Raw genomic sequence first — 27,835 nt, 5'->3', positions numbered from 1 at the left:
CTCCTAATGGAATCAGAGACCTTCCAAATATTTTTATGGACCTATTTGGGAAAGCTCTTTCCTGAGGATTGATATGCTAATAGAACGCAGGGCTAGACTACTGGTTCCATTTTTGCAAACACATGGGGGAAAGCCTGTCTGAAAATGAAGCCACCACATAGGAAAACAGAACAGAAGAGTCAGATTCCTGGCATGAAATATCACTTGACTACCTGAATCCAGCAGAGCCTGAAGTCAGTGGTAGCTCAAGACTTTTCAGTTATATGAGCCAGTAAGTTCCCTTTTTTGCTTAAGTCAGTTTTAACTGTCTCAGTGGAAAGAGTCCTGACTGATGCCACATGCAAATATGTATATTAATAAACCAACACAAGTATATTAATTTGAGGCAGTAATCTGTGACTTTAAGAAGATAGCCAATAAGGTTCTCCTGTATACGTATATTTTTTAAAAAGTCCCAACAAATAATAGTACATATTTCTGTTTGTACAAATTATGTAAATAAATGCATAGAAAAATATGTCTGGAAAGATATTCTAAAATTAATCCAGAAGAGACTAGGATGGCGTGGGGGTAGCTATGGATGACTAACTCTCTGTAAAATTTTTATTTTACATGTACTCACATATTACTTGCATATATACAAAATTTTAAAAAATTGCTTTGAAGGTATATGCGCCAGGTATTGATAAATTAGTTTAATATTCCTGATACTGGCCAGTAAACTGAACATAACAGATCTTGTTAGTTCTTTCTATTTATATAGAACCTTCCTCTACGTTAAGACTTACTGTGCTCTTCTAAGGGAGTTAGGGCCCAAATGATTCTATACTTCTAAACTAAATGCAACAGAAGGATGTAACCAGCAGGGGGCTATTTAAAATACCAGCACCTACATCTCTAGTAGTAAATCTACATTTACTAGTTCAGGCTGGCTTTAGAAGATAACACACTTTACCCATTGCCCTTTTTGCCTGTCAAAATGGAAGCTCTGGAGTCACTAGAATCACAGAGAGGGAACCACAAGGGAAAGGTAAGGCCTTGACCAAATGTCTGGCAGGTAATTGAGAGGACTGTCAAACTCAGTCTGTCATTTGGTCTATCAATTAGATCAACCAGATCTTCTAACGATCAATCAGATCATCTAAATGCCCAGTTTAAAAGAAAGCAAGGCAAAGCCCAGGAAAATTAGTTGCCGAGTCTTCCTGTTCAAGCCTTCTCTCTTCTGTTTCGGTTTGTTGTTCCTAGGAAAAGTATTCCCCTTACTCACTCTTCACATCATTAAGCTGTTTTGTCCAAAGGAGATTAGGAAAGTGCTTCTAAAAAATGCTGCTAAATCGACAGGGTGGAGATAATAACCATCTTGTCTTTCTCAGCAGTGACTTGGCTGGTTGCAAGTAATATTGATCAGTGCAAATCTGGCAATCTCTCTTCATACTTCTTTTCTAACAACATTCACATCTGATTCTGTGTTAGTGGCAAGAGTGCAATAGAAACAGCTTCACATTCCTGGCTGGAATAAGAGATACCAGGTATTTCGGCTCAGTATGTGGAAAGTATATCTTGAGTATACATGCACTAGGTTATGGTACTGAGGTCAAAGCTCCACCCCCAGTAACTTTTCCCGGACACATCAAAAACCAGGAGACAAAAGCCAGGGGTCATTTATTAGCAAAGGTGCTACAAAAATATTTACTTTTTCCTATAGCATTGGGAATTACTATATTCTATTGGGTTTGACAAATACTTTAACATTTTCTTACTTATGGCCATGACATAAAAAAATTAATAAAACCTACAAGTAATGCTTTTGTTTAAAAATTCTCATTTCATTATTCTGTTGGAAGAAAACTCTGCCCAAACAGATGGTTACCAAATACAGAGCCCTTCTCTCCTCTTACCTGTTTATGAGGACCCCTGAGTATGTGTGCCTTAGCACCTTCACAAGCTGTCCTCATTGCTTCCAGTGATGGTGTGCCCAAGAGATCTGTGATCAAATCCAACTACGAGGAAACATGAAGTACAGATGGACAGTAAGCTCATGGAAACAACATTTCATTACTCTTAAATCACAGCGTTAGAGATGAGGACCAAATTTGGGGGAAAAAAATATTAAGGCAACTTCCAGATTAACTGGTAGGAGCCTCTACTTTCACCTTCTGGCCTTTTTAAAAACAAACAAACAAACAAACAGATAAATGTTTATTAGGAATCTCTAAGATACAAATAGAGAAAATAGTTTTGGGAAGCATGGCATTCTAAGGCTATAGTAATTTAGGGTCTGCATCTGCCTGCCCCATGTCTTGATACCGCAGCCTCTATGATCCTTGTAGAAACAAACTGCACTCTCAGTGACGGCTAATGACTATTCTGTTCAAACAGTTAATCAATGGATTCTGATGCTTCAAACGGATTCAGGCTCATCGAGGAGCTAATCCAAACCAGGCAGCTGTGATTTAGTAAATACTCAGAACATTCACACCTGAAATAAAAGCTAAGTTTGGGCCAGTGCAGACCCTTTACATCTGGTTATGCTAGAAATCTCTTATACTGGCGAAAAACCGTGTGATTTAGAAAACTATGACACCGCATAAGGCCACACCTAATTAGCTGTGCACAATAAAGGAGAGCAATAAAAATGGTCTTCTCACAAACAAGTCTTTGTAGGTAGCAAACTACCTTAACAATTTTCTTTAGTGCTATGATTGTTCTAATTTCATAACCCAATTAGCAATAACATTTCATTCTAATTCCTCCAGGATGGAAAATTCTTATCCAGTGGATACTTATTTTCCTGGTTCTGGGGTTGCCAAATACAAAGCACTATTTTCTGCACTTAACTAAGCTATGGGGTAGCCATCAGTATCACTGCCCTCCAGGATAATAGAGATTCTCAAGTAGCTTGTTTTGCACAGAATAAAAGATCTCTATATAAAAGCTCTTTGGGAAAAGTGTGTTGGCGATACTTTTGGACCTCTAACAACTACACTAAAGGCCGAAGGAAATGACTGGCTCATGAAAACAAATGGAAATATTGAGAAAGTTGTCTAAAATGTGTCAGACCTACGGATGAGGAACATTTTTATGAAGTCTGCTGGTACTACAGTACATAGGGTATTTATTTCTCGAAGATAAAAGGAGAAAATGCTACAGAAAATATCTACTTCCATTTAGAAGTTAGACTGTTTTTTCATTTTAGATCTTGATTTCTCACTCCAAAATACACTGATGACTGATAGATGTGAAGGAGACTTCAGTGGCTACATGAGACTGGCAAACTCAAGACCTATGCTATCTCTCTAGAAAATGAGATATTTGAATCCCGTTTCAGTTGCTTCACACTTTCCTTTGTGCATTCTTTTCAGCAGCAACCCAAGATCCTTGTTCAATATACAGTATTTGAACATCTTAATTTTTACTTAAGCTTTTCTGTATGGCAGCTTATGTCCAGATATGACATATCATCTTACAGGTAAGTCTGTTAAGCTCTACCTTCTAAAGAAATTGAATAGTAAAGTGAATATTATCAATAGTATCCAACATTAGATTATTTATGATAATTTTTTATCACCAGGATCAATTTTAAAAGATGTAAACTTAAACAAAAAGACTGAATGTATAGCAGAGAAATAGATTTAAATGTTGATCAGAGCATATATAGTTTCTAATGTATCAGTTAACAATTCTTGGTAGATAGAGCATAAAGGAAATGATTTCATTTTTGGTCAGGTGCATGAATTATTTACAAAGATACACAATAGTTAGGGTGATCTTTTAAAATGTGATCAATCAAAATCTTAACACTCCCTTGCTCAAAACCCTTGCTCAAAAACAGAGAGCTTTCCATCACACTTTGGATAGAATAAAATCCAAAGTCCTTATCAGGTCTCCATGGTCAGGCTCTTTCTCTCTGACCTCATCTCTTACATACTCTTCCTTAATCAAGCCATGCCTCCAACACGCCACACTTGTTCCTGCCTCAAAGGGCTTTGTTATGCTGGTTGTCCCTTTTGTCCCAGGTATGCTGCTGGCCTCACCTCCGTCCAGGCACCTTCTGGTTGTCCCTTTTCCTGGAATACTTCTTCCCGGTATCTTGCTCCCTCATTTCACTTGGGTCACTCCTCAAATGTTATCCCTTCAAAGAGTCCTTTAGCACTGCTCTGCTCCATCATCATTCTCTATCCCTAACCTGGTTTAATTTTTTTCTTCATAGAATTTATCATTACTTGGGATTATATTTATTGGTATACTTATTTTCTATCTCATGTGAAAGTTTCACAAAGCTTTGTCTTATATGGCTGTATCCCTCACACCCTGGCACACCACCACCACGACCATCATAACTGCTAACGTTTACTAAGTGCTTACTAGACCCCAGGCCTTACTTTCAGCTTTACTACTTCATTTAATCTGCACAACAATCCTCAGGAACAGTTTAACTTGCCCAAGATTTGACAGATAGCAAATGGCAGAGCTAGGATTTGAACCCACCAATTTGATTCTACGGCCTGACTCATCATTGTTACGTTATTCTCACGCAAACAATACTGTTAAAATTTATGAATAAAAAATACTTAGGAATTACCCCAAAGAAAATATGGGTAGTAATGAATTAGCTATAAAGACGGACAGTTAAAGTATAATATCAGGAACGGTTTCCTGAAGCTACAGTTTAATCAGCTCCTGATGTTCTCTGCCACATTTAAATATTTTAGCTCAATAAAAGTTAGAAAGGTTTCTAAATGTTCATATTTAAAGAAGTCAACACTTAAAATTTATATTCTAAGCACAAAGTGTAAGTACATTAAGTCACCCAATACATTTTCATGTCAGATCCATTCAGTTAGAAAGAACAGAGGCCCTCTAACCACTGAAGATTACACCTGTGCAAACTGTTACATCTGAGTCTGCTGCCATGCATCAGTGCGTGTAATAAAGTCAACATTCCCTCTAATAGGCTCATAAGTTGCAAAATCAATATCTCTGTAATCTTCAACTTCATAACTTTCTGAATTTTAAGTGAACTTGAATTTGCTAAAAGCAATTTAGACAGTACAATGAATAAGCCCAAGACATGTGTGCAAGATGGTTTTTCCTTTAAATCTGTAACAGAATTGAAAAGCTCCTAAAGCCTAAAGTGAAATCATACCTGCTGAATGGGACTCTGTGCCTGAAACAGTATTCTTCGTCCTAGTAGTTCTGCAAAGATACATCCGACAGACCAGATGTCAATAGCATTGCTGTAATGACGGCTGCCCATCAGGATTTCCGGAGCCCGATAATACTGAGTAACAACTTCCTGAGTCATGTGACGGGATTCATCTAATTCTTCCACTCTGGCCAATCCAAAATCACAAATCTAAATAGAAAAGATTATCAAAATATTGTCAAACAAATAGATTTACAAGTTTAAAAGTAAAACAAAATAACAAAAACTAAAATCTTGATAGACCTCTGAACTTTGAAAAGTTTTCAATGATATAGGCAGAGTATATTTGTGTCAACATAATTTGATCTTATTTGGATGAAAGGGAAGAAAAGTCTCAAACTTCCATATTTCTATATAAAATGATGTATTGTAAAGATATGCTTTTCACTTTTCATCTGTTTTCAACTGGAACTAACTAAACAAACAAAAAGCAGCTGAATGCATACTTCTAGGTTTGATGAACAAATCAAGCTAATTTATTTTCAAGGCTGGCTTATGGAGGAAGATATTACAAGGAAAATCTTGAAGACCTCCTGAGCTAACTATGTTCACTATCTTTTGTTTGTTTGTTTTTGGCCGCACCACATGGCTTGCAGGATCTTGGCTCCCCCGACCAGAGATGGAACCTGGGGCCCCAGCAGTGAAAGTGCCAAGTCCTAACCACTAGACTGGAGGAAATTCCCATATGTTCACTATCTCAATGGAATATATATAGTAAAATTTCTTTAAAGCTATGGGTTTCAAACGGAGTCCTGCTAAATCCAGTTCTGAGGAGGTACTTCAGGAGTTCCGTAAACATTTTACCTAAATTTCACATGTATCTATTTAAAATACACACTCAAATGTGTGAATATGTCAAAATGTAGCACACTGTAGAATAACAATGCTAACAGGTTCCTTCATTTCTTCACACCATTAACATTTAATTAATTGAGTGCCTGTTATATTTTAGACAGTATGCTAGAACTTGGAGACATAATGGTAAATGAGAAAGACTGATTAATTTACATGCAGACCTAGGAATAAATCTTTTCTTGCTCCTTCTGTTTAAGTGAAAAGTATTTGGAGGTTGCAAGGTGAGCTGTTAGTAAATAGCAGCAGTGCCACCACCAGCAACTTCTGCTTATTTTCAGGAATTAAGATTTTCTTGATACTGGGCAACCAAAACAAAAACTGGGAGCACTGAGGATGAGATAAAAGAGTAATGACCATCTAAGCTCCAGTGTTCTCACTGATTAACTCTGAGTCAATATTATAAGGGACAAAAAGAACACTTTTTTTTTTTTTTGCGGTACGTGGGCCTCTCACTGCCGTGGCCTCCCCAGCTGCAGAGCACAGGCTCCGGACGTGCAGGCCCAGCGGCCATGGCTCAAGGGCCCAGCCGCCACGTGGCCTGTGGGATCCTCCCGGACCGGGGCACGAACCCACGTCCCCCGCATCAGCAGGCGGACTCCCAACCACTGCGCCACCAGGGAAGCCCAAAAAAATAACACTTTTTATCTGTCTTCTAAGTTGAGGTCCCAGCATAATATTCCATTTGAAAAAAGGGTCTGGAGGCTTAAAAAAACTTGAAAACCACTGCTTTAAAGAAAACAAATTTTACCCCTAATTTTTGGCAATCCTCTCTTTTTATCTTGAATGTACTATGCCTGGTCACATCAAATGAATTCATGTTTGTATGTGGGGATGAAGAAGTATAAAGCCAACATCTTTAAAACTTAAAAATGAAAGTAAATTTCCAGATCACACAGGAAAAACTATACCAAAAAGGAAGAAAGGCATATGTTGTTTTTCAAATCCTCCCAAAGGCCAGTGTTCAAATAACACATAATGTTTAAACGCTCTATTACTTGGCCAAAAAATTTTAGGATATCTTTTAAAACAAAATAAAACCAGAGGAAAGGACTTAAATCTACTTTAATTTTCTTGTATTTATACTAAAAAGAAAAAAAAAAACAACCAACCACCTACCCAGCAGAAAATGTTTTCTCTTATAAAACAGATCTGGAATCATTTTTGGCAATTTATCTGGAAGACAGGCTAAATTCAAAGTAAGAAGCTTATATGGTCAGATAACCAAAAAGATATTCGATTTCCAGCAAAATTATCTGTTTTGTGCCTAATAGTAAAATATATTCACAATCTGAAAGAGCGTTAATTTTTAAAAAATGTTTTATCATAATTATTTTCTATGCATTTTTACGTTTGAGAAGAGAGTATTAGCATCAGTAGACTGGCACTCTACTCTGGCTTTTAAAAGTAGGCTGCTAAGACAAGTTAAAGGAACAGAGCAAAATTTCAATTTGTTCTCATCTGTATGTTGTTTATTCATAAATGACATTTTCTTTTAGTTACTCATTCATGTAGCCAGAGGTTACAATACCATAACGATTTGGAAAATGGACTGCAAGCAGTTAATGGCGTCAAGCATGACAGATTCTACACAAATGCTTTGTGAAGTTCTCCAACCAGAAACTGAAATAAGAAGAAACTGGCTTAAATTGTCATAAAGTGACTTGGTATGAATAGGACAAAGAATTCCTGACTTTAAGGTTTTTTTTTTTAAAACCAGGGTTTATTTATTTTTAAAATATTTATTTATTTATTTTTGGCTGTGTTGGGTCTTCATTGCTGTGCATGGGCTTTCTCTAGTTGTGGAGAGCGGGGGCTACTCTTCATTGCAGTGCGCAGGCTTCTCATTGCGGTGGCTTCTCTTGTTTGGAGCACGGGCTCTAGGCGCACGGGCTTCAGTAGTTGCAGCACGCGGGCTCAGTAGTTGTGGCTAGCGGGCTCTAGAGCACAGGCTTAATAGTTGTGGTGCACGGGCTTAGTTGCTCCACGGCATGTGGGATCTTCCTGGACCAGGGCTTGAACCCGTGTCCCCTGCATTGGCAGGCGGATTCTTAACCACTGCGCCACCAGGGAAGTCCCTGACTATAACATTCTTAATTTTTTTTTAAGAATAAAAATAGGTTATGGGGATAGGTTACAGCTCTTTTTATTTTTATTTAAAAATATTTATTTATTTGGCTGCGCTGGGTCTTAGTTGCCACATGTGGGATCTAGTTCCCTGACTAGGGATTGAACCCGGGCCCCCTGAACTGGGGGCGTGGAGTCTTAACCACTGGACCACTAGGGAAGTCCCTACAGCTCTTTTTAAAAAGTGATGGTGGCAGGGGAATGAACTCAATGACCTATAGAAGGAATATTTACTTTAGTGGTTTTTGGGACAATTAATTTTCTGTGGAAACAAAAGAATGAACTACAATATTAGTTGTTTTCAGGGAATATATGAAAAATAGGTTTTAAATCTTTCTAGAGTTAAAACAGGAACAGAGTTCTTCAAGGAAAGAGTGAAGGGAAATTTTTTATTCAAAAGCAGTATAACATCAGCTTTTGAAGAAAACTGGCCCACAGTTTAAAGAAAGCATTTAAGATAAAACTGAAATTTGGGCTTCCCTGGTGGCGCAGTGGTTGAAAGTCCGCCTGCCGATGCGGGGGACGTGGGTTCGTGCCCCGGTCCGGGAAGATCCCACAAGCCGCGGAGCGGCTGGGCCCGTGAGCCATGGCCGCTGAGCCTGCGCGTCCGGAGCCTTTGCTCCGCAATGGGAGAGGCCACAACAGTGAGAGGCCCAAGTACCGCAAAAAAAAACAACAAAAAAACCCTGAAATTCATTTATATACTTGGTTTTAAGGTTTAGCTTGCCAACAAGCTAAGTACTAATGACAGTCTTTAAAATATGTTTAAAAAATGTTTAAAATAAGACAACATCTATAAACAGTTCTTTTCTTTTTCAAATATATCAGTTGAAATGTTAAGAATATTTACTGTAGACTGAAGCACCATATAGTACTTTAGCCACTCATAAAATAAGAGGAGCTTTAATTTGCTTACATAGAGATGACTCAGCTCTAGGAAGGCCCTTATCTCTAATTTCTATGATAGGGAAAACTATGGTGGGCCCCTCACTAGGAGTTCTGCTAATACACATCTCTATTAGGGGTAGGGTGTATGTACACATGTGGATTTTGCTATTTGTGAGCCACTCTAACAAAAGACAATGGGGTGGGGATGGTACTGGGGTAAGAATAAAAAACTGAAATTGACATCTTGAGATTTGCGGGCTGCTAACCATAATAAATCCTGTAATCAATACCCCTTCAGAGGGATAACTGAGAATTGGTTACTGTATACCGTGGAAATACATTGGACCCTTTCCTGGCTTAGTATTTTCACTTCTAAATGTTTCGATTTCCCTACTTTGCTGCCTCAGTCAAAAAGCATATAAAAATGTTAGCTGTGCAAAAACATATAGACAGTCTTCTTAAAAGCCACACTTGATTCTTACGTAAGTAGAAGCTTACTGGTCTTCCAATCTTTCTTCTGATATACACTTCCTTTATAATAGAAAAATCTGAAAAGAAATCACCTTCTCTATTCTTATTTCTAGTCACACTGAAATTCCAATTCCAATGTTTCCAAAACATGTGCAAAATATCACCAAGAAACCATGAGCCAAGACTACAAATTAGTTACTATGTCCATGCCTAGTGATATTGCTAGAGAACACTGGGTTCTTTAATTTTTGGTAAAGTGATGAAAATAAATTTAACCATTTCTTTCACAAAAACATGTTCTTAAACGTGCCTTGACGTTCCAATTTTTTCTTACATGTTTAAATAAACTGAAAAGCTACCTTTAGAACACAGTTGCTGTTCACAAGGAGATTCCCTGGCTTAATGTCTCGATGTAAAATGCCAGCTGAATGGAGATATTTCAAACCTGAAACAACAAACAGATTTAACTGCAGATACTTAATTCCTTTTACTCAACCAATGATTTGGGGAACACCATAGAAACAAGAGTACAGGATTTTAAATTGTTCTCTAAATAACTGCATAATGAACACTATTAAAAGCTTGAGTTAGCCCTACCTCAAAAAACTATAATTTATAAAATGTCATCAAAAGTTTGCACAGTCTAGAGATAATGTCTATAATTCGAAAGATTATTGAGGTTTAAGTATATAGACAAGCGTTCCAAGCACTGGAGTTAAGGCTGACCAGACCAATAACCTTGAATTGTTCACAAGTGTGGCTACTGGAGCTCTCTGCTGATACTCTCAACCTGTGATTGTGAGCTGCTCCCACAAAATAGTTCCCATCAACCAGCAGGGAGCCTTTCCCAGGACAGATCTTCACTGATGAGACAAAATTCAGAAACTTGCCCAGGTTTGTTGGTAGTATTCTCCACCACTAAGAATCAAGAGGGTAATTAATTACTTTAAAAATATTTTTGACATCTTGAAAGACTGTGGGCTTTAGCACTGCTAAAGATCACAGCTTCAAGGCTGAGTCTTCTGAATAAAATATAGCAAATCCCTTTTTTTTTCCAAGTGTGAAAAAAGGTCCAATAGCCAATATCTCCCCTCTACCCCCACCCCACCCCCATCCCCAAATATCAACAAATCTATAGAAGGTGAACTTTCTAGCTTTAACTCTGTATGTGCTATAATTCTTTTGGCAGATGCTTGTCAATTTTTATAAAGAATGCCTTAATTCTTTGAATCCCGTGGGAGAAAAAAAGTACTTTACTAGGTAAGAAAACTGTTTCAGCTTTAAACAACTCTCCATTTGTAACGGCAAAATTCTTAAGGACACACCTGATGACCAGAGGAAGCTCCAACAATGCCAGCCCAAATCGCTTTTCTGTCAAGTCAGTGCTCTTTAATGAGCCAGCCTAGAGAATGAGTTAGCTGGCTGTTTCTATCAGTCTCCTCCATGCTTGAAGAGTCATTTTGCTTTTCTAGAGTTGAACTCAGGCATGCCTGCCAACACTCAGGCCAGGCCCACCTACTGCTGGCTTGAAGAATGTATGTTATCCATAGGGAACACAGTTCCTTTTCAATTTAGTCATCTGATGCCAGCCACACACTCCTACTAAAGGCTGTTTAGTGGAAACTTTGTGACAAAGCATTCTTGTTTGACAAACCATCTTGCTTATTTACCTCCCTATATTAACCCCCTCGACTACCTAATGAATTAGATAGGCCCTTCTCTTCCATCACTGAAAATAAGAACCACTTGGCTACCCTTAAAAGCCTCTTATTTAACATCAAGTATAGAAATTATTAAATATACCTTGGTCAAAAGAAAGAAGTTGTTAGGGAAGAAGTAAGCCTTGGAAGGTCAGATTAGTTCAAATGAAAAGCAAAACATTTCATTTATACAGTGACACTACCTTTTTCTTCATAAAGAAAAACTTACCTCGCAAAATCTGATAAAGAAAAACTTTGACATGATCTGAGCTGAGTGGTTGAGGAGAGACGATAATTTTATGTAGGTCACTCTGCATCAATTCTGTGACAACATATCTTGAGGTTTCAAGTTAAGGAGAGTTCCGAGAATTCAGCCCCCAATCCCTGCAAAGTAGGTACCAGGTCTAAATAACTTCTGTTCTTAAGGCTGGAAAAAGCTTAGGGAAAGAAAGCTTCTAGACAGCATGAAAGAGGTGACAATTCCAGCCCTCACAAGATAAAACACTGCCAAAATTAAAGAATTTTAAAAAGTTAGCAGAAGTAACCAACCAAGTGACTTCACTATAATTAGCATTATAAAAGAGAAAACCAAGGGTAAATATTGTCAGTGACAGCTGGGCCAGGAAGAGTGTGAAGACCAGTCTGAGGGTCTATTCAGACATGTTACTGGAGTGTCCTTTGAACCCCAAGAGAGGGTTGTTGGTCTCACCCTAGGCCACCATGGCACCAATGGAAAAGATGACAACCTACCTATCAACTGTGGCTTAAGTTACTCTATAAATCATGGTACTCCTAAAAATACGCAAATGGTTAGTTCAAATCCAAATCTCTCTACAATCTTCACAACTGAATTCTTTTATTATTTAACTTTTTATACATTTATACTTCCCTTACTAAATTTTAAGCTTCCCATGCTTTGCACTCTGTTATACCCTCAGGGTTTTGCTCAATCAACACAAGGCAGATGATCAAAGGCTGGGGCGCAGGGAGCAATGGAGATGGGAATTCAGGACTCTTGTGAAGGCACCACCTTTTGCTTTATCTAGAAAAGGAAAGATGCATGTCTTACTCTGCCTGCAGTTAAGAACTCCTTAAAAGTCTGGGCAAGCTTTATGATTTAAATAATATAAGCTTCCTTAAGTCAAGGGGAGAGGGCCTTTGACTCTAGGAGGCTCCTACCAGGATTCAAATTCTTCTGACACCTTGTAAAAGTCAGTTTCACATTCTGAGTCAAACAGTAAGGCTTCCCCAGCCCTGTGCACCTCAAAGCAGGGAAAGGCAAGACAAAATGTCAGTTATTTTGTTTTCTTACATAGTTCCTCAGATCCTAAAATTCTTCTTCCAGAAAGGTATTATGGAGGCTGTAGTCTTAGGGTGCTTACCACTAGCTATAAATGAACTAAGAGGTCCTGGGGCTCTTGTTTCAGCATTTACATGCTTGTTTTAAGGGTAAATGCTGGGCTTATAAAAATAAAGACGAGAAGGAATCTGCCTTCAAAACTTAAATTTTCAAAAAGTGATGTTAGGCTTTGTATCTTACCCTTATGAGCTTTAAAAAGTCTCTTGTAGTAAGTGATTATTATTTGGGGAGAAGGATTTAAAAACACTTCTAATTTAATGTTTTAGCAAAAACAGGTAGGAAAAGGGACAACTTGGGAGTAAGGGAGAATAACTGATAACACTCGACACACCATAGTTGGAAACGCCCTCCTCCTTGAGACATTTTCTTCAACTGGCTAGCAGGACACCCAACTATTGACTTTCCTTCTCCCTCTCTGGTTCTTTCTTCTCAGTCCTCCTTTGTTGGTGCTCTTTCCCAAGCACTTAATGTTGAAATGCCCCAGGGCTCGGTCCTCTTCTCTCTCTCTTTTTTGGTCATGCAGCATGGCTTTTGGGATCTTAGTTCCCCAACCAGGGACTGAACCTGGGCCCTGGGCAGTGAAAGCACAGAGTTCTAACTACTGGACCGCCAGGCAAGTCCCTGGTCCTCTTCTCTTTCGATACTCACTCTCTAGGGTAACGGGATCCAGTTCCATGACTTTAAATAACATCCATGCTGATGACTCCCAACTTTGTATCTCTAGTTAATCTTCTCTCCTTAAGTCCAGGCTTGTCTATCAAACTGTCTACTCATCATCTCCATGGGATGTCTAATTGACAGCTCGAACTACCATGTCCAAGATGTATTCTCTATCTTTCCCCCACCACACACTTTCTAGGTGTAGGCTTTCCCACAGCAAACCTATTTTTCCAGCAGGTTGGTCACACCACAAACCACAGACCTTGGAGTCAACCTTGATCCCTCTCTCACTCTGCCTCCAATCCTATTGGTTCTTTCAAAACTTAGCCACAGAATTAGACCACTTCTTATCATGTCCACTATTACCAGCCTGGCCCAAGACCCCTAGATTTCTAAAACAATTCTAAGCCAGAATACATTTTTCACTGTTATATTTTGTCTGTATATTGAGTCACTTTATCATATAGAAAATGCAATTTTAAGCTTTTTATCCTCTTAGGTTTAATTTTTATGTTAGGTTTTACTAACCAGGCTCTTTCCAAAGAAATTAGTGAGGAAATGAGATCTGGCACGTAGAATTTCCTTATAGGAGTTTTCAGTGACATGTTAGAATCTTTCTATAAGATGATATACATCAGTTAAATTACAATATTATTATCAAGGTTAGATTTAGTTACCTTAATAGTTAAAAAATTTTTTTTCTTATAACAATTTCCAAACACACAAAAAACTTGAAATAATTAAACAGTGATCACCATATATATGCCTACCACCTAGATTTACACTTAACATTTTGTCATATTTGCTTCAGTGCACATTTACCATGGCCCTTTCATCAATTCATCTTATTTTTTAGATGCACTTCACATAATCATGCTTTAGAACGAAAGCCAGATTATGTCACTTTCCTGCAAAACCTTCCCATTTCATATAGAGGAAAAGTCAAAGTCCTTAAAATGTCCTTGCAGGGCGCTAAATGATCTGGCTTTCTTCCTTCTCTGACCTCCTGTCACTTTCCTCTTTGCTGTTCTCTGAAAATGCTAAACACACACTAACCTTAGCCCTTTCCATTTTCTCTGCCTGGACTGTGCTTCCCCAGACATCTACTTGGCTAACTCTTTCACCTCCTTTGTATCTTTGCTTCAATTTTATCTTTCGATTGAGGCCAACTTTGACTACTCTAATAATGTGTCCTGCATTCCTCGTCCAATTGCTACCCCCTTGCACAACCCTACTTTTTCTTTTTTCCTGTAGTACTTATCCTACATAATTTACTTATTACATCTATTGTTTGTCTCTCCAATCCTTCTCCATGAGGGCAAGGGTTTTTTCTCTGTATTGTTCACAAGTCTATCCAAAAGTCTCAGAGGAAACAATGCCTACATATAGTAAGTCCCCTGTAAATATCTGTTGAATGAATGAATATATATTGAGCACCTACTAGGTATTAGCCACTCCACTAAGTATTTTAAATATATCATCTCATCTAATTTCCATGGCAATCCTACAAGATAGGCAGTGGTATCCCCAATTACAGATGAGAAAATTGAGGCTAACAGAAGGCAAGTAACCTGCCTAAGGTTACATAATAGTGAAATTGACTATGTTTAAATTGTTTCAGTGGCCCTACACAATTCAGGATTTTACCTTCTTTTCTTTTGAGTTATATTTTAAAAAACTCTAATAGGGCTTCCCTGGTGGCGCAGTGGTTGAGAGTCTGCCTGCCAATGCAGGGGACACGTGTTCGTGCCCTGGTCTGGGAAGATCCCACATGCCGCGGAGTGGCTAGGCCCGTGAGCCATGGCCGCTGAGCCTGCGCGTCTGGAGCCTGTGCTCCCCAACGGGAGAGGCCACAACAGTGAGAGGCCCGCGTACCGCCAAAAAAAAAAAAAAAAAAAAAACTCTAATAAAATATACTAAATGTTCAGTGTTCTTTATAGAAGAATTTCAGTTAATAAATACAGAAGTAATGAAAGATTAGGGGAAAAAAATCACTGTTTTGCAACCTCTATGACACCGTGGATCTAAGGTACCAATTATCAATGGTTGCTAAAACCACTTGAAAGGAATGAGACCCACATCAACTCAATCCACCACTCAATCTTAGCAGCACTTATTGTGGGACAAGATATTATGTCCCTATGATTATACACACCACTGCCTAGAAAATATTCATGTCTTAAAAAACAATATAATCAATCTTCTAGTTCTAATTATCAGTTTACTAGAAATATGGGAAATAAAAAGACATCATGAGGAAGCAATCAGCTAAACACACAACGTGGATCATTCTCCAGGAAAAATATCCCCAAAAAATTCAATAAGAAAGAAAGGGAGGGAGGGAGAAAGAAAGAGAGAGAGAAAGGAAGGTAGGAAGGAAGGAAGGAAGAAAGAAAGAGAAAGAGAGAAAGAGAAAGAAAGAAAGAAAGAAAGGGGGGGGTTGTGAGGGGAAGGGAAGGGAGGAATGTTTGGGATAAAAAGTCTCAGGAAATATAATAACCAAATGCAATATATGTACTTTGTTTAGATCCTGATTCAAACAAACCTGATTAAAAAATGAGATCTTTGAGGCAATCAGGGGATAGTAAGGAATTAGCTAATTTTATTAGGTTATGATGGTTATGTTTTTAAGGCCCTTACCAGGTAGAATTGCATATTTAAGTATTTTTAGGTAAAATAATGTGATAGTTGGGATCTACTTTAAAATAATACAGCTCTCCTTTCCCCCTCCTCTCAATAAAAAGGAAATGAGACTGGCAAAATGATTAGTAATTGCTGAAGCTGGGTATTGTGTATATGATAGATATTATACTATTGTCTCTCCTTTTGTGTATTTTAAAAAATTTTCCAAAATAGTTAAAAAACAAAAATTCATCACAGAACTAGGGAAATACAAAGAAGCCAAAGAGTATAAAAACTACATAGAATCCTACCTCTTTGAATTAACCTATAATATCTTCATGTAAATGTTGTGTATGCATACCTATCTGTATTTTTAAAACTGGGATTATAGCATACACATGGCTTTGCTGCCTGTTTTCTTGCAGAATTTTTATTACTGTAGAGGGTTCTAATGTATGGATATATTTATAATTCATTTAACCAATCTGTCATTGTTGAAAATCCAAGTTATTTCTAATTTTTTAAACTATTTTAAATAACCATGAGATAAATATCCTACATATATAGCTTTATGTGAATCTGATTATTTCCTAGTGATATATTCCTTGTAGTGGAATTATCGTGACAAAGTAGATCATATTATATACATATATATATATACACACACATACATATATATTTTTTAATTTAAAATATCTTGTGAATATCTTTCCATGGTATACAATTCTTTTCTATCATTTAAAGTGCTTAAATAGGGACTTCCCTGGTGGCGCAGTGGTTAAGAATCTGTCAATGCAGGGGACACAGGTTCGAGCCCTGGTCCGGGAAGATCCCAGATGTCACGGAGCAACTAAGCCTGTGTGCCACAACTACTGAGCCTGTGCTCTAGAGCCCGCGAGCCACAACTACTGAAGCCGGCGTGCCTAGAGCCCATGCTCCGCAACAAGAGAAGCCACCGCAATGAGAAGCCCGCGCACCGCAACGAAGAGTAGTCCCTGCTCGCTGCAACTAGAGAAAGCCTGTACGCAGCAATGAAGACCCAACGCAGCGCCCCCCCCCCAAAAAAAGTGCTTAAATAGTATTCCAATTTATGTAATATGGCATGACTTAAGCAATCTCCTACCAATTGGCCTTTAGGATATTACTGTTGTTGTTTTTTGTTTTTTTTGCAGTACGCGGGCCTCTCACTGTTGTGGCCTCTCCCATTGCGGAGCACAGGCTTCAGACACGCAGGCTCAGTGGCCATGGCCTACGGGCCCAGCCGCTCCGCGCCATGTGGGATCCTCCCGGACTGGGGCACGAACCCGTGTCTCCTGCATCAGCAAGCGGACTCTCAACCACTGTGCCACCATGGAAGCCCAGGTTGTTACTGTTTTGACTGTAATGTAGCTTTGTGTGGGGGGCGGCGGCATAGAGCTTTAATTTTGTTTCACAAAGGATCCTCAATTACATATAGATCCTCTCTCTTGGGTTAATCCATTTCTCTAGAGAAGAGCCCTCCAAACTTCTGTCTTGGAGGGCACAGGCCAGGTTGCCAGTGTTCTGTATCAGTGGGGGATGGGGCCAAAGACACCACAGCTCCGTTCATGCTGTCTCCAGGAAATAAAGCATTATACGGTCTCCTGCGGAATAGGAGACGATCTGAACATTTGAACATCTTACTACTTCTTACACAGGCTTGCAACCAATTCTGTGTTTAGGCCTACCTGCACCCCTACTTTCTGAGATACTTGATGCCTCCAAACCCTGAGCTGCTCTGATGTTCTGAGCAAGAACTAACTTGTTTCTGGGTTCTCATTACTGCCAGCAGAGGTTTCTGCCTCTTCTAGTTTGAGTTCCTAACCCTTTACTGACACTTTAGGGGGGCTTCAGGAAGAACTGGCAGTAAAGATTTGTGTTCTATCAACTGTGTTTTCAGATTGAAAACTGTTTACATGTTTATTGGCCATATATATGTGTGAGTATGAGAGAGGGAAAAAGACAGAAAGTGAGAGAGAGACTTGTTTCTTTTCTTTACTCAATTTTCTACTGGGGTGATAATTTATTTGTAAAAGTGCCTTACATATTAAGGATATTAACCCTCTTGTATATACTAAAAAATTTTCCCAGTAGGAAATCTTAATCATAGGATAGAGACAGGAAAAAACTTCTATTTGCACCATTAAGCCTTAATCAGAAGTCCTAATATTCCTGAGTTGGTTCCAGAAATCTCAAGGGACGAAAACAAAGGAACATTACACAGGAAAAAAACCAAGACAGAACAACAGAACAAAACCAGAAAAACTTCACAACTGCTATCCCTGTATTAAGTACTATCAACTTAATATCAACTTGCAGTTTTACTCAGGGAAAAAAAATTCCTAAAGAGAGTACTCATCTGTATGGGATGTCAGCCATGTCTTCTGAGTTTATTGACAATTTTTTCTTCCTGCCAGGATTGAAAAGTTCTTGCATGGAAGTGAAGACCAGGTTATATTCTATTCTGCCTTACATATCTGTATAAAACAGGTAGCCAAGTTGCGATTCCAGAATCTTTACTGTTACTGGTGACAGTTGGTATGCATGCAAACAGCAGAGAGAAAACATCTTAATTTTCAAGTTATCAGGTTGAATTCTCAGGGCTGGCACTTGAAAAATCTTGCTTTGACTTATAAAAGGAACGAATTGATACAAAAGCCAAAAACAGAGAATAAGTATGAAATAATGTCATATGCTTTCTTCTAACAGTGACTATATTTTCAAAGAAAAGGGAAAATCAAAACACTGTCTGGCTGGAATGGGTACTGTTCTAATCAGATATTTTATAAATAATTACTAATTTCAGAAAAAACTCTTACGTTTCACTTAGCATTACGAAACATATATTTCCAAATCAGGGTGTTGTTCACATCCTAGACCTGTTGGATTTGAACTGACAATGTTGGACCATTTTGACCACCAAAAATAGTAATTTCACATTGTTCAACCTAACACAGAGCAAAGTATTACCAGATATCAAAAAACCCCTGAAAAACAAGGCATTCAAAATGAATGATTTCAAGTGGTAAGTCAATTCTTCTATACTAAGAGCCCATACATATGTGCACAGTTTCTTACAAAATATAAACCAGCAGGTATTCCCTCTGCTAAATGCAAATAACTAGATTACTATGTTACTGTCCTTAGGATCTGTGAATTTAAAAAACCTTTCATTCAATCTCCTGTTATAATATTTAAGAAGAGTTTAGAAGAGTGTTACTTTCATATCTCTGCTTCTTGAGAAGATGACATGCTGGGTTAAAAAAAAATGAAGGTAGGTTAATAAACTCTTTTTTTTTTTTTTTAAATAAACTCTTAATTTAACCAGAAAGTTCAGGGCAAAACCACATACAGCCCTGTCTACCTTGACCATTTTGTTTACCTTTGTGCAGAGATGCTTTCCCCTCCTCTAATATCTTTTAAACATAAAAGTCTGATAGGGCTTCCCTGGTGGCGCAGTGGTTGAGAGTCCGCCTGCCGATGCAGGGGACGTGGGTTCGTGCCCCGGTCTGGGAGGATCCCACATGCCGCGGAGCGGCTGGGCCCGTGAGCCATGGCCGCTGAGCCTGCGCGTCTGGAGCCTGTGCTCCACAACGGGAGAGGTCACAGCAGTGAGAGGCCCGCGTAACGCAAAAAAAAAAAAAAAAAAAAAAAAAGTCTGATAAATTTTAAATGTATGATTTTTACAAAGTGATTAAAACAGCCACTCTGCAGAGAGTAAGTTCTGTCAAACTTTAGTTTCGCAAAGTAAATTCTTCAGGGTTGAAATGAATATTTTTCACCTCACGAATAAAGCATTTTTTTCTTCACAGAAAACAAGCCAACGACCAGGCCAACCTTAAAAAATTTTATTTCTCTGGAAAATACAATTCCTGAATTTGGAGATTTAACAATATAGCTGCAGAAATTTAGAAGCAACACACACCACTTTATGATAAGGTTTCTGCTTTGCTCTAGCAGAAATCCTCTGAAGTCTCAATCCCTAGCATAATGTCTCCCAGATGTCTCAACTAGTTGCCATGCCAACTAAAGCAGCTTAAATTAAATGAGGGCCTGAAAAGGCACCTGCATCACTCCAGGTCTGTTGCGCATTAAATAAAGCTCTCTTGACAGGGACTCAGAGGTGCCATTAACTTGAACAGCAGCTATCTGATTATTGTTTCTGAGTAATTTAATGAGGGTCTCCAAACAAGAAGAAAAACAGGGTGCTCTTTCCCTCTCCCGTCCTTCTAAATGGGACAGCCTCTCCGACAGCCGGTGCACCCACTGGGTCAATGACTTTGCTGTGGCCTTTTAAGTTAGCATTGGGTAAAGGTAAAACACAGGACCAAAGTTAGGACTTTCAGGAGAATATCAGCAGATTAACCATTTTCCCTTATTAAAACTCATCATTAAAAATATGGTTGTAAAAAACACACTGTGCATGGTATGCTAACCTCAGAGCGATCTGAACAGCGCTGCTATAAAATAAATTGCTGCTGATTGCAGCAATTAGTTAAGTAGCTCCATGAAATATGGATTTCAAAATGTACTGATTTGCTTCAGAAAAACGAAAGATGCAAATTAACAATTACAAATGCAAGGGGGGGGGCGGTGGGGGGGTATGGCGGCTCTCGATGCCTCAGGTGCCCAAGAGACACAAACGTTTCTGTGTTGTTTTAAAGAGTTAATTGTGTATGGTTTTTTGTTTTGGTAATACTGACATTTCAGAAGCTTCTTTATATATAACAGGGTACAAAATAGTCCCTTTGCTGCTTTCTCAATTATTAGTCAATGGGGAATATCACTTAAGAGAAACACAAACTTCAGCTAGAGAGGTCATATGATTTACCCAAGGTCACATTCAGTCCCGACTCCTAGTCTAGTGCTCTCTCTACCCCACCAAGCTGCTTCCCATAGCAGCTTGCCTACTATTCCCATTTCTTAACCAAATGTCACCACAACATGCAGATTACTTTGAAATAAAGAATAGCTGAATTACTTTTAATTATGCGCTATGAGGAGAAGAAAAGGAGAAAGGAAGCTAACTTTCTGTTGAAGCTACTTATGTGCCACTTTATATGTCATCTCATTTAATCCTCACTAACAATACCTAATTTGTAACTATTTCTATTAAGATATGAGCACACTGAGGCTGGGACAGGTTAAGCTGCTGACACAGAGCTCGGATTCAAACCCAGATTGTCATGATTTCTAAGACTGACCCTTTCCATGAAATTCTGCCTCACTCTGTTCACTATCAAGAGAGAAAATGAAATCCATAAGACTGACATTATTTGCATGTTGCAAAAACCAGGTTCCAAGCAAAAATCAGAAAATCAGTACAGCAATACATGATGTGGCTTTCAGGATCCCTCCCTTGCCATGTGTCTTCAAATGGGAAGTCACTCTCTTCGTTCTTCAACAAATATTCTCAACAGCAGAATGTGCTAGACACCGTTCTAGACACTGGAAATTTGATGGTCTATAAGAATGTCACTGCTGTCACTGAGTTCATAGCCCACCAAGGGAGATGGACAATTAAACAAGCAATTACAACAGATTCACTCAAATATCACAACAGTGTTATGGCTGTTAATCTCATAAAGCCCCTTAGGCACTGCTTTGGGATTGAATACGCCAGATTTGCCATCACACAGCCAACAGGAGTAAGAGAAACAAAGTAGCACAACCAAGAAATATTCTTCTAAAAAGATAAATCTCTAAATTATTAGAATTGCTAAATTCCAATAACTACAGAGATTTAAATCTTTAGTTAAACATGTGAGAAACCATCAAGAGTTCTTCAGCTCCTACTGAACTTCTGATTAGATGCACATTCTAATTGGCAATTTGCCTATATCTATAAAAACACATACATACTTTCCTTAGGTTTCCTAAAATGGTTCACCTTAAGACCTTTTTAAAAACACATGAGAAATAACAAAAATAAAAGCAACTAACACTTATTGACCTTTCTCTATGTGCCAGGCACTTTCTAAGCACTTTATACGAATTATCTCTATGAGTTCTCACAGCACAAGTGGTAGGTTATTCTAGAGACTACTTGTTCTCTTTTTGAGTTTTAGTCTTTCCTTTTGGAAGGAACTGAATCCGAAGATGTCTGAAGTAACTGCCCAAATCCACACAAGTACTCTTCTTAATTTCTTCTAGGATCTGTAGTCTTAGTTCTGTTACTAGTAGGCCACAACCTCAAATAAGAAGCAATCCCACCGTTTGCTGAAGTATGATCTCAGTTTGGTGAAAAATATTTTTGAGCCTACTATGTGCCACTTTTAACATAGGTCACCTCATTTAATCCGCATAACAGCCTGGAACTACTCCCACGCAACAGATCTAGGCTGGGGGTGAAGGAATGTCAGGTGGACAGGCTAAATAATGATACTCCTTTGACCAGCAACTGAAAAATAATACAAGGGTTAAAAAAAAAAATCATAGAGGCAAGTTTTTCTACCTTATACTTTCTTTGCCTCTGTCTCTTTCTACCTCCTGAGTTCCTTCCTTCAAGTCTTATTCCTTTCACCCTTTTTTCTTTTTTTAAAAAAATTTATTTTTGGCCACTCCGTGTGGCATGTGGGATCTTAATTCCCCGACCAGGGGTCAAACCCATGCCCCCTGCATTGGAAGGGTGGAGTCTTAACCACTGGACTGCCAGGGAAGTCCCCTTCCACCCTTCTTAGTCAAATTACAAAGCTAAAATTGACAATTCAATAAACATTTTCCTGTACCTATGAATCACGTATGCTTACTTGCATAGCTTCATATTCCCTATTTTTTTCTTAACGGATAAGGAGAATTTTAAAAATTCACGTGCGCGCACGTCTGTGTACATATAAAGAAGTCCCAGCTAACTTTTTGTGTGTGGTGGGGTAGAGGGTTGGGCTAGTAGTCCTTGAGAAGAAAATGCGAAAAAAAGAAAAAAAAACAACTAGAAAAATCTCTGAACTAGAGATTGCTGGAAATATAGGACAGGCTTTGGTTGGAGATCTAAATTGAAAATATAAGTTTATATATTATATTACATTAGATATGGTAAGAAATAAACAAGTCTCTACTAAATGAAATCTGCCACAGATGGGACGTTAATTTTTTTTTTTTTTTCCGGTACGCGGGCCTCTCACTGCTGTGGCCTCTCCCGCTGCAGAGCACAGGCTCCAGACGCGCAGGCTCAGCGGCCATGGCTCACGGGTCCAGCCGCTCAGTGGCATGTGGGATCTTCCCGGACCGGGGCACAAACCCGCGTCCCCTGCACTGGCAGGCGGATTCTCAAGCACTGCGCCACCAGGGAAGCCCGGGGTGTTAATTTTGCTTTTGGTTACAATCTTCTTTTTCTTGCACAAAGTTTTTATTTTTTATTAAATATTTTTCCCATTCTTTCCTTCTTTTATTAAAAAAAAATCTGGATTTTGAAATTATGGAAGCATGTCATTTATAACCATTAATGAGTTATAAATTCAACCTTACTGATATGTTCTTTAGAATAATGCACATCAGTGTCAAGAGCTGAGTTGTTAGTGCATAGAGCCCAAATATAATATGCATGACACCCTGCTAGACTCCCACAAAGGTTGCTGAGGAGTAAAATGTGTTCATGGAGAACAGAGGTTGAAGCAGGAAAAAGCAAAAATAAGAAATCTTCTGAGGATCAATCGAAGAAATGAGGTAGGAATGTATTAGAGATACCAGAAAGGCAGAGAAAAGGGAGGAGTGTTTGGGATTAAAAACAGTTTTGTACAATTTTCTTTGATGCAAGAAAGGATTATGGGCAAGATGACTAGGGAACTAATGTAGATGGATATAGAGCCTGGCAGTCAACTACCCTCAATGGTAAGCCTCCCCTGACCTCTTGCTCCAATTAAAACAAATCTGTACTACAATCAATATTTGTTTAACCCACCTTTATGATGCTGCATCTATTTTAGGAAGTAATTTAAGAATGCATCATAATCAGCCTCATGCCAGAAAGCCTGGCTACTCCAACTGTCAAGTAATTCTGCAGAAAAAGCTACATAATCACCACAGAAACAAATGCTGACATCAAATTCTGACCTTCAATTATGAGTAAGATGATTGAGTCCTTTTCTGTTTTTAGGAGTCATGATTACTCAGGCAGGCAGTCACAGAGGCTGCAGGACTGGTGCCAACAGCAGCTTTGTTTAACCACCATCATTCGCATCAATAAATACTGACTAGGTACCAAGTGGGTGTAGAGAGCATGCTAACTCAATGACAAAACAGAGAAAAAAGATGGATGAATGCAAGGCAACATTCAAGAGATTAGAAGAAGCCTGAGATTGATGTGTAAAAATCAGGTAGAGAAAACAAGAAGGAAGCAAAAAGATTTTAATGTACACAGCCACAGAAGCTTGATCAAAAAAAAAAATAGCTGGTATTTATTGAGAGTTTTCTATGTGTCAGACTTCCAGCTTAAACTTAATTTGCCTTATCTACCCCTAATTACTCTAAGTAAGTCCTATTAAGATTCCCATTACACAAATAAGTGAAGAGGTTTAGAGAGGTGAAGGAACTAGCCAGAGGTCATAGCTGGTACACAGAGGAGTTGCTGCTAAATCCCAGCTTTTGTTCTTGACCTGTGCTCTGTCTTTCAAAAGATGAAACCTCAAAAAATGTGAACAAAATAATTCTACTTAAGAAGAGAGCATATTTTTAAAATGAGTTAAACGGGTTTAGGCAGTGTGGTGTAGGCTTTGGAATCAAAGACCAGGTTAGAATCTCGACTCGGTCACTTACTAGCTTGGTAACATTAGGCAAGTTAAATAACTTCTCTGAGTTTGTTTTTACTTTTATAAAAGAGGCACAATGAAAATAAAAACAAAGAAAGAGGCACAACCTACTACACAGGGTTACTGCCAGGTTTAGATGTTGTACGTCAATCACACATAAATGCCTGGCACATAGGGAAGAGTGATTACGTGGAAGCTGCTGCTACCATCATCACCACTGTTATGGGAAGAACACATGTGACTATGTTCTTATCTCCTCCTAACATCCCTCCCCCCCACCCTAAGAAAAAGCCAAAGGAAATAAGTAAAAACAACAAACACACGCAAAACAGGCAACCAATTTAAAAAGCTCTTTTAAGGTACTGATCTTAAAAAGAAAGATCAGAATTTCAAAAGGGTATCACTGCTGAAAAGGAAAATTATATTCACTTCTTATTAATGGGGTCTCATGTACTAGTTTTCTTGGAACCAAAAAACAGTATGTCCATTTGTGATAGTCACATTCCTTCATAAGAGGACAAAAACCCTTTTCTTAGACCAAGAAAAGTTTTCTACAGGGCATACTGTATATTACTTTTGAGAAAGAACTAGGGTTGGTTTTGGACAGATTGGAAACTCAAGGGAGCAATTAAAAGTGTTAATCTCTGTGAGACCTCCACACAGGGGACTCCTGGTTTTGGTAAAGGGCTTCTAGTAACCTGAAGAGTTTCTCAGTCTGAGCTCAGGGTGGTACACATTAGCTATCATACTGGTTTCCCCTAACTGATTAGTATTCCACATATCCAAAACAACACACACATGAAACAAAACTCTGCTTGGCTCATGCATATCATATTTCCTTTGGAAAAATGCCACTTCAACCTAATCCTATTATCTACCATCTGGGTTCTCTTGCCACCCCTAAGTGATGTAGCAGTACGAGGAAAACTGTCAATAAAACACATAATTATTAAACCTATCACCAACAATTCAGTGCTCTTAATTTTAATAATGACATTCATATATATACAGAGAGAAAACCAATATAATAAGTAGTACATAAATAAATTGTACTCCGGCTAAAATACAGATTTGTGCTAGTGCACTGTAGGTCTATTAAGTTCCTTGAAGTACTGCTCTCAAATAAATTGAGTTGGTAGCTGGAAACTCAGCTGGTCTATGAAGTGGCTAAAAGCCCCACTGCTTCCCCATATCCTCCAATTAAGGCAGGCCTGATATATTTAGTGGCTTCTGAAACCTCTGGGCATGTAACACATGCCTCCCTGGTGTCTACCAACCTTAAAAAATAGAAATAAAGTCAGAACAGTGGGATAGGACAAAAAGATCAAATAAATAGTCCTACGAGCACCCCTAAACTCTCATACCTGAATTAAGTGTGTCAAGAGGCTAATAATCAGAAGGTTAACCAGTTCAAGAGAATGATAATGGGGTTATTTAGGTATGGCTTTGTTGTTATTCATTATTACCCTCTATTAGTTGGGAAGTCTGATAAGCATTTCATTCCCACCAGCTGGGAAGTTTTAGAGGTATATTTATTTTGTAATAGAGGTGAAAAGACTAGATTCTAGCTTTAGACTTTTTTGGCTTCACCTGAAACACACATGTTTCAAAGAGCTGGTGTGAATAAGTTGCTCTGACTATAGTGACTCTCTTCAAAGCAGAGGGAAAAAAATTCCAACTGTGAGCTGGAACTTTAAACAGTTCTTTTAAAACAACCTCAGATTTGCTAGTACACTAAGGCCAAGGTAATCTTTGTGCAGTCAGGAAGGGACCGCTACTAGGAGATGTGACCACTACTTTAGGGCATAACAAGGGGAGTGGTTCTGGGACTGCAGGTTGAAGGAGGAGATTAGGTCTTATCTTTCTAATTAATAAGAAAGGTTTGGTTAAGGTAATGGAAAAAGAAAAAGTAGTAAGAAAGATATAATGTGGATGCAGTCTGGATGGAAGGCTTGGAGTTGCTAGTGGGTTGTATATAGAATATATTTTCTGGTAAGAGGAGGCCACGTAAGGGAATATGAGGTACTGAGGTTGACAACCCATTCCTCATTAACAGTTCACATCTTATTATTAAGACAAAAAATCTTTCTATAACTAGGCTAGGTTTGTTACTGACAGACCATTATGAAAGTCCATTTGTTTGTGATGAGTACTTGCTAATGCCATCTGTTGGTAGCTGGCTTGGCACACTTTGTTTGCATCACAAAGTTCATAGGAGTTCCTATTGTCTTCCAGCTTCACTAAGTTCTACTTCCTTTGTAAGGCCTTCCCTTACTACTTTTATAGCACTTATTGAGTGCCAGGTACTGTTCTAAGGCTATTTAACTATCCCAATTTATTCCTCAAAATAACTTTATGAGGTAGGTACTATTATAATTTTCATTTTATTAACCAGGAAATTGAGGCACAGAGAGGTTAAGTAACTCGCCCACGAAAACACAGGTTGGACTTCCCTGGTGGTGCAGTGGTTGAGAGTCCGCTTGCCAATGCAGGGGACACGGGTTTGAGCCCTGGTCCTGGAAGATCCCACATGCCGCTGAGCAACTAAGCCCGTGCTCCACAACTACTGAGCCTGTGAGCCACAAATACTGAGCCCGCATGCCACCACTGCTGAAGCCTGTAAGCCTAGAGCCCGTGCTCCGCAACAAGAGAAGCCACCGCAATGAGAAGCCTGCGCACCACAACAAAGAGTAGCCCCCACTCGCCACAACTACAGAAAGCCTGTGCGCAGCAACAAAGACCCAACGCAGCCAAAAACCAAAAACCAAAAAAACCACAGAAAACACAGGTAGTAAGAGGCAAAGCTGCGATTCAAATCTAGGTGGTCTGGTTCCAGACTCCATGCTCTTTGCCACTACGATAGATTTTCTATTACCTCAAGCTAGCAGAATGCTGACTAGGTCAGCCCTGAACTGATGATAGAGATTTTGAAATAAACAGAGGATAAGGAGCTTGTTCCCATTTCATGATGTGATAGTAAGTCACCAAACTCAAGACTGCTCTTGTCAGGCAGCAGAACTAACGGATGATGAGCGCATGGCAAGCAGAAGAAGTGCAGACGGCACTGATTTTAGAGTGCTGTTATGTAGGCTCCAACATCAAGAACATGTATTGGAGGAGCCACCAAGGCTTTGTAAGGAGAAGAAAGGGAGATACTTGGTGGTCAATTTCCTAATATAACAATCCT

General features: G+C 38.8%; 1 protein-coding gene across 1 annotated transcript in view; it reads right to left on the bottom strand.

The window, feature by feature from the left end:
* Positions 1-27,835, bottom strand: part of NLK (nemo like kinase) — a 145,894-nt gene that overhangs the window by 13,131 nt on the left and 104,928 nt on the right. Inside the window, exons 4-7 of the mRNA XM_059997208.1 lie at positions 11,474-11,580; positions 9,904-9,989; positions 5,147-5,356; positions 1,899-2,000 (exon numbers count right to left, since the gene is read on the bottom strand). Of these exons, the coding sequence (XP_059853191.1) occupies positions 1,899-2,000; positions 5,147-5,356; positions 9,904-9,989; positions 11,474-11,580 (505 nt within the window). The remainder of the gene's footprint in view (positions 1-1,898; positions 2,001-5,146; positions 5,357-9,903; positions 9,990-11,473; positions 11,581-27,835) is intronic.

This window comes from Delphinus delphis, chromosome 19 (assembly GCF_949987515.2).
Source record: "Delphinus delphis chromosome 19, mDelDel1.2, whole genome shotgun sequence".
NCBI classification, from domain to species: Eukaryota; Metazoa; Chordata; class Mammalia; order Artiodactyla; family Delphinidae; genus Delphinus; species Delphinus delphis.
Note: the sequence above shows the minus strand (reverse complement) of the source record. Positions and strands in the feature narration are given on the sequence as shown.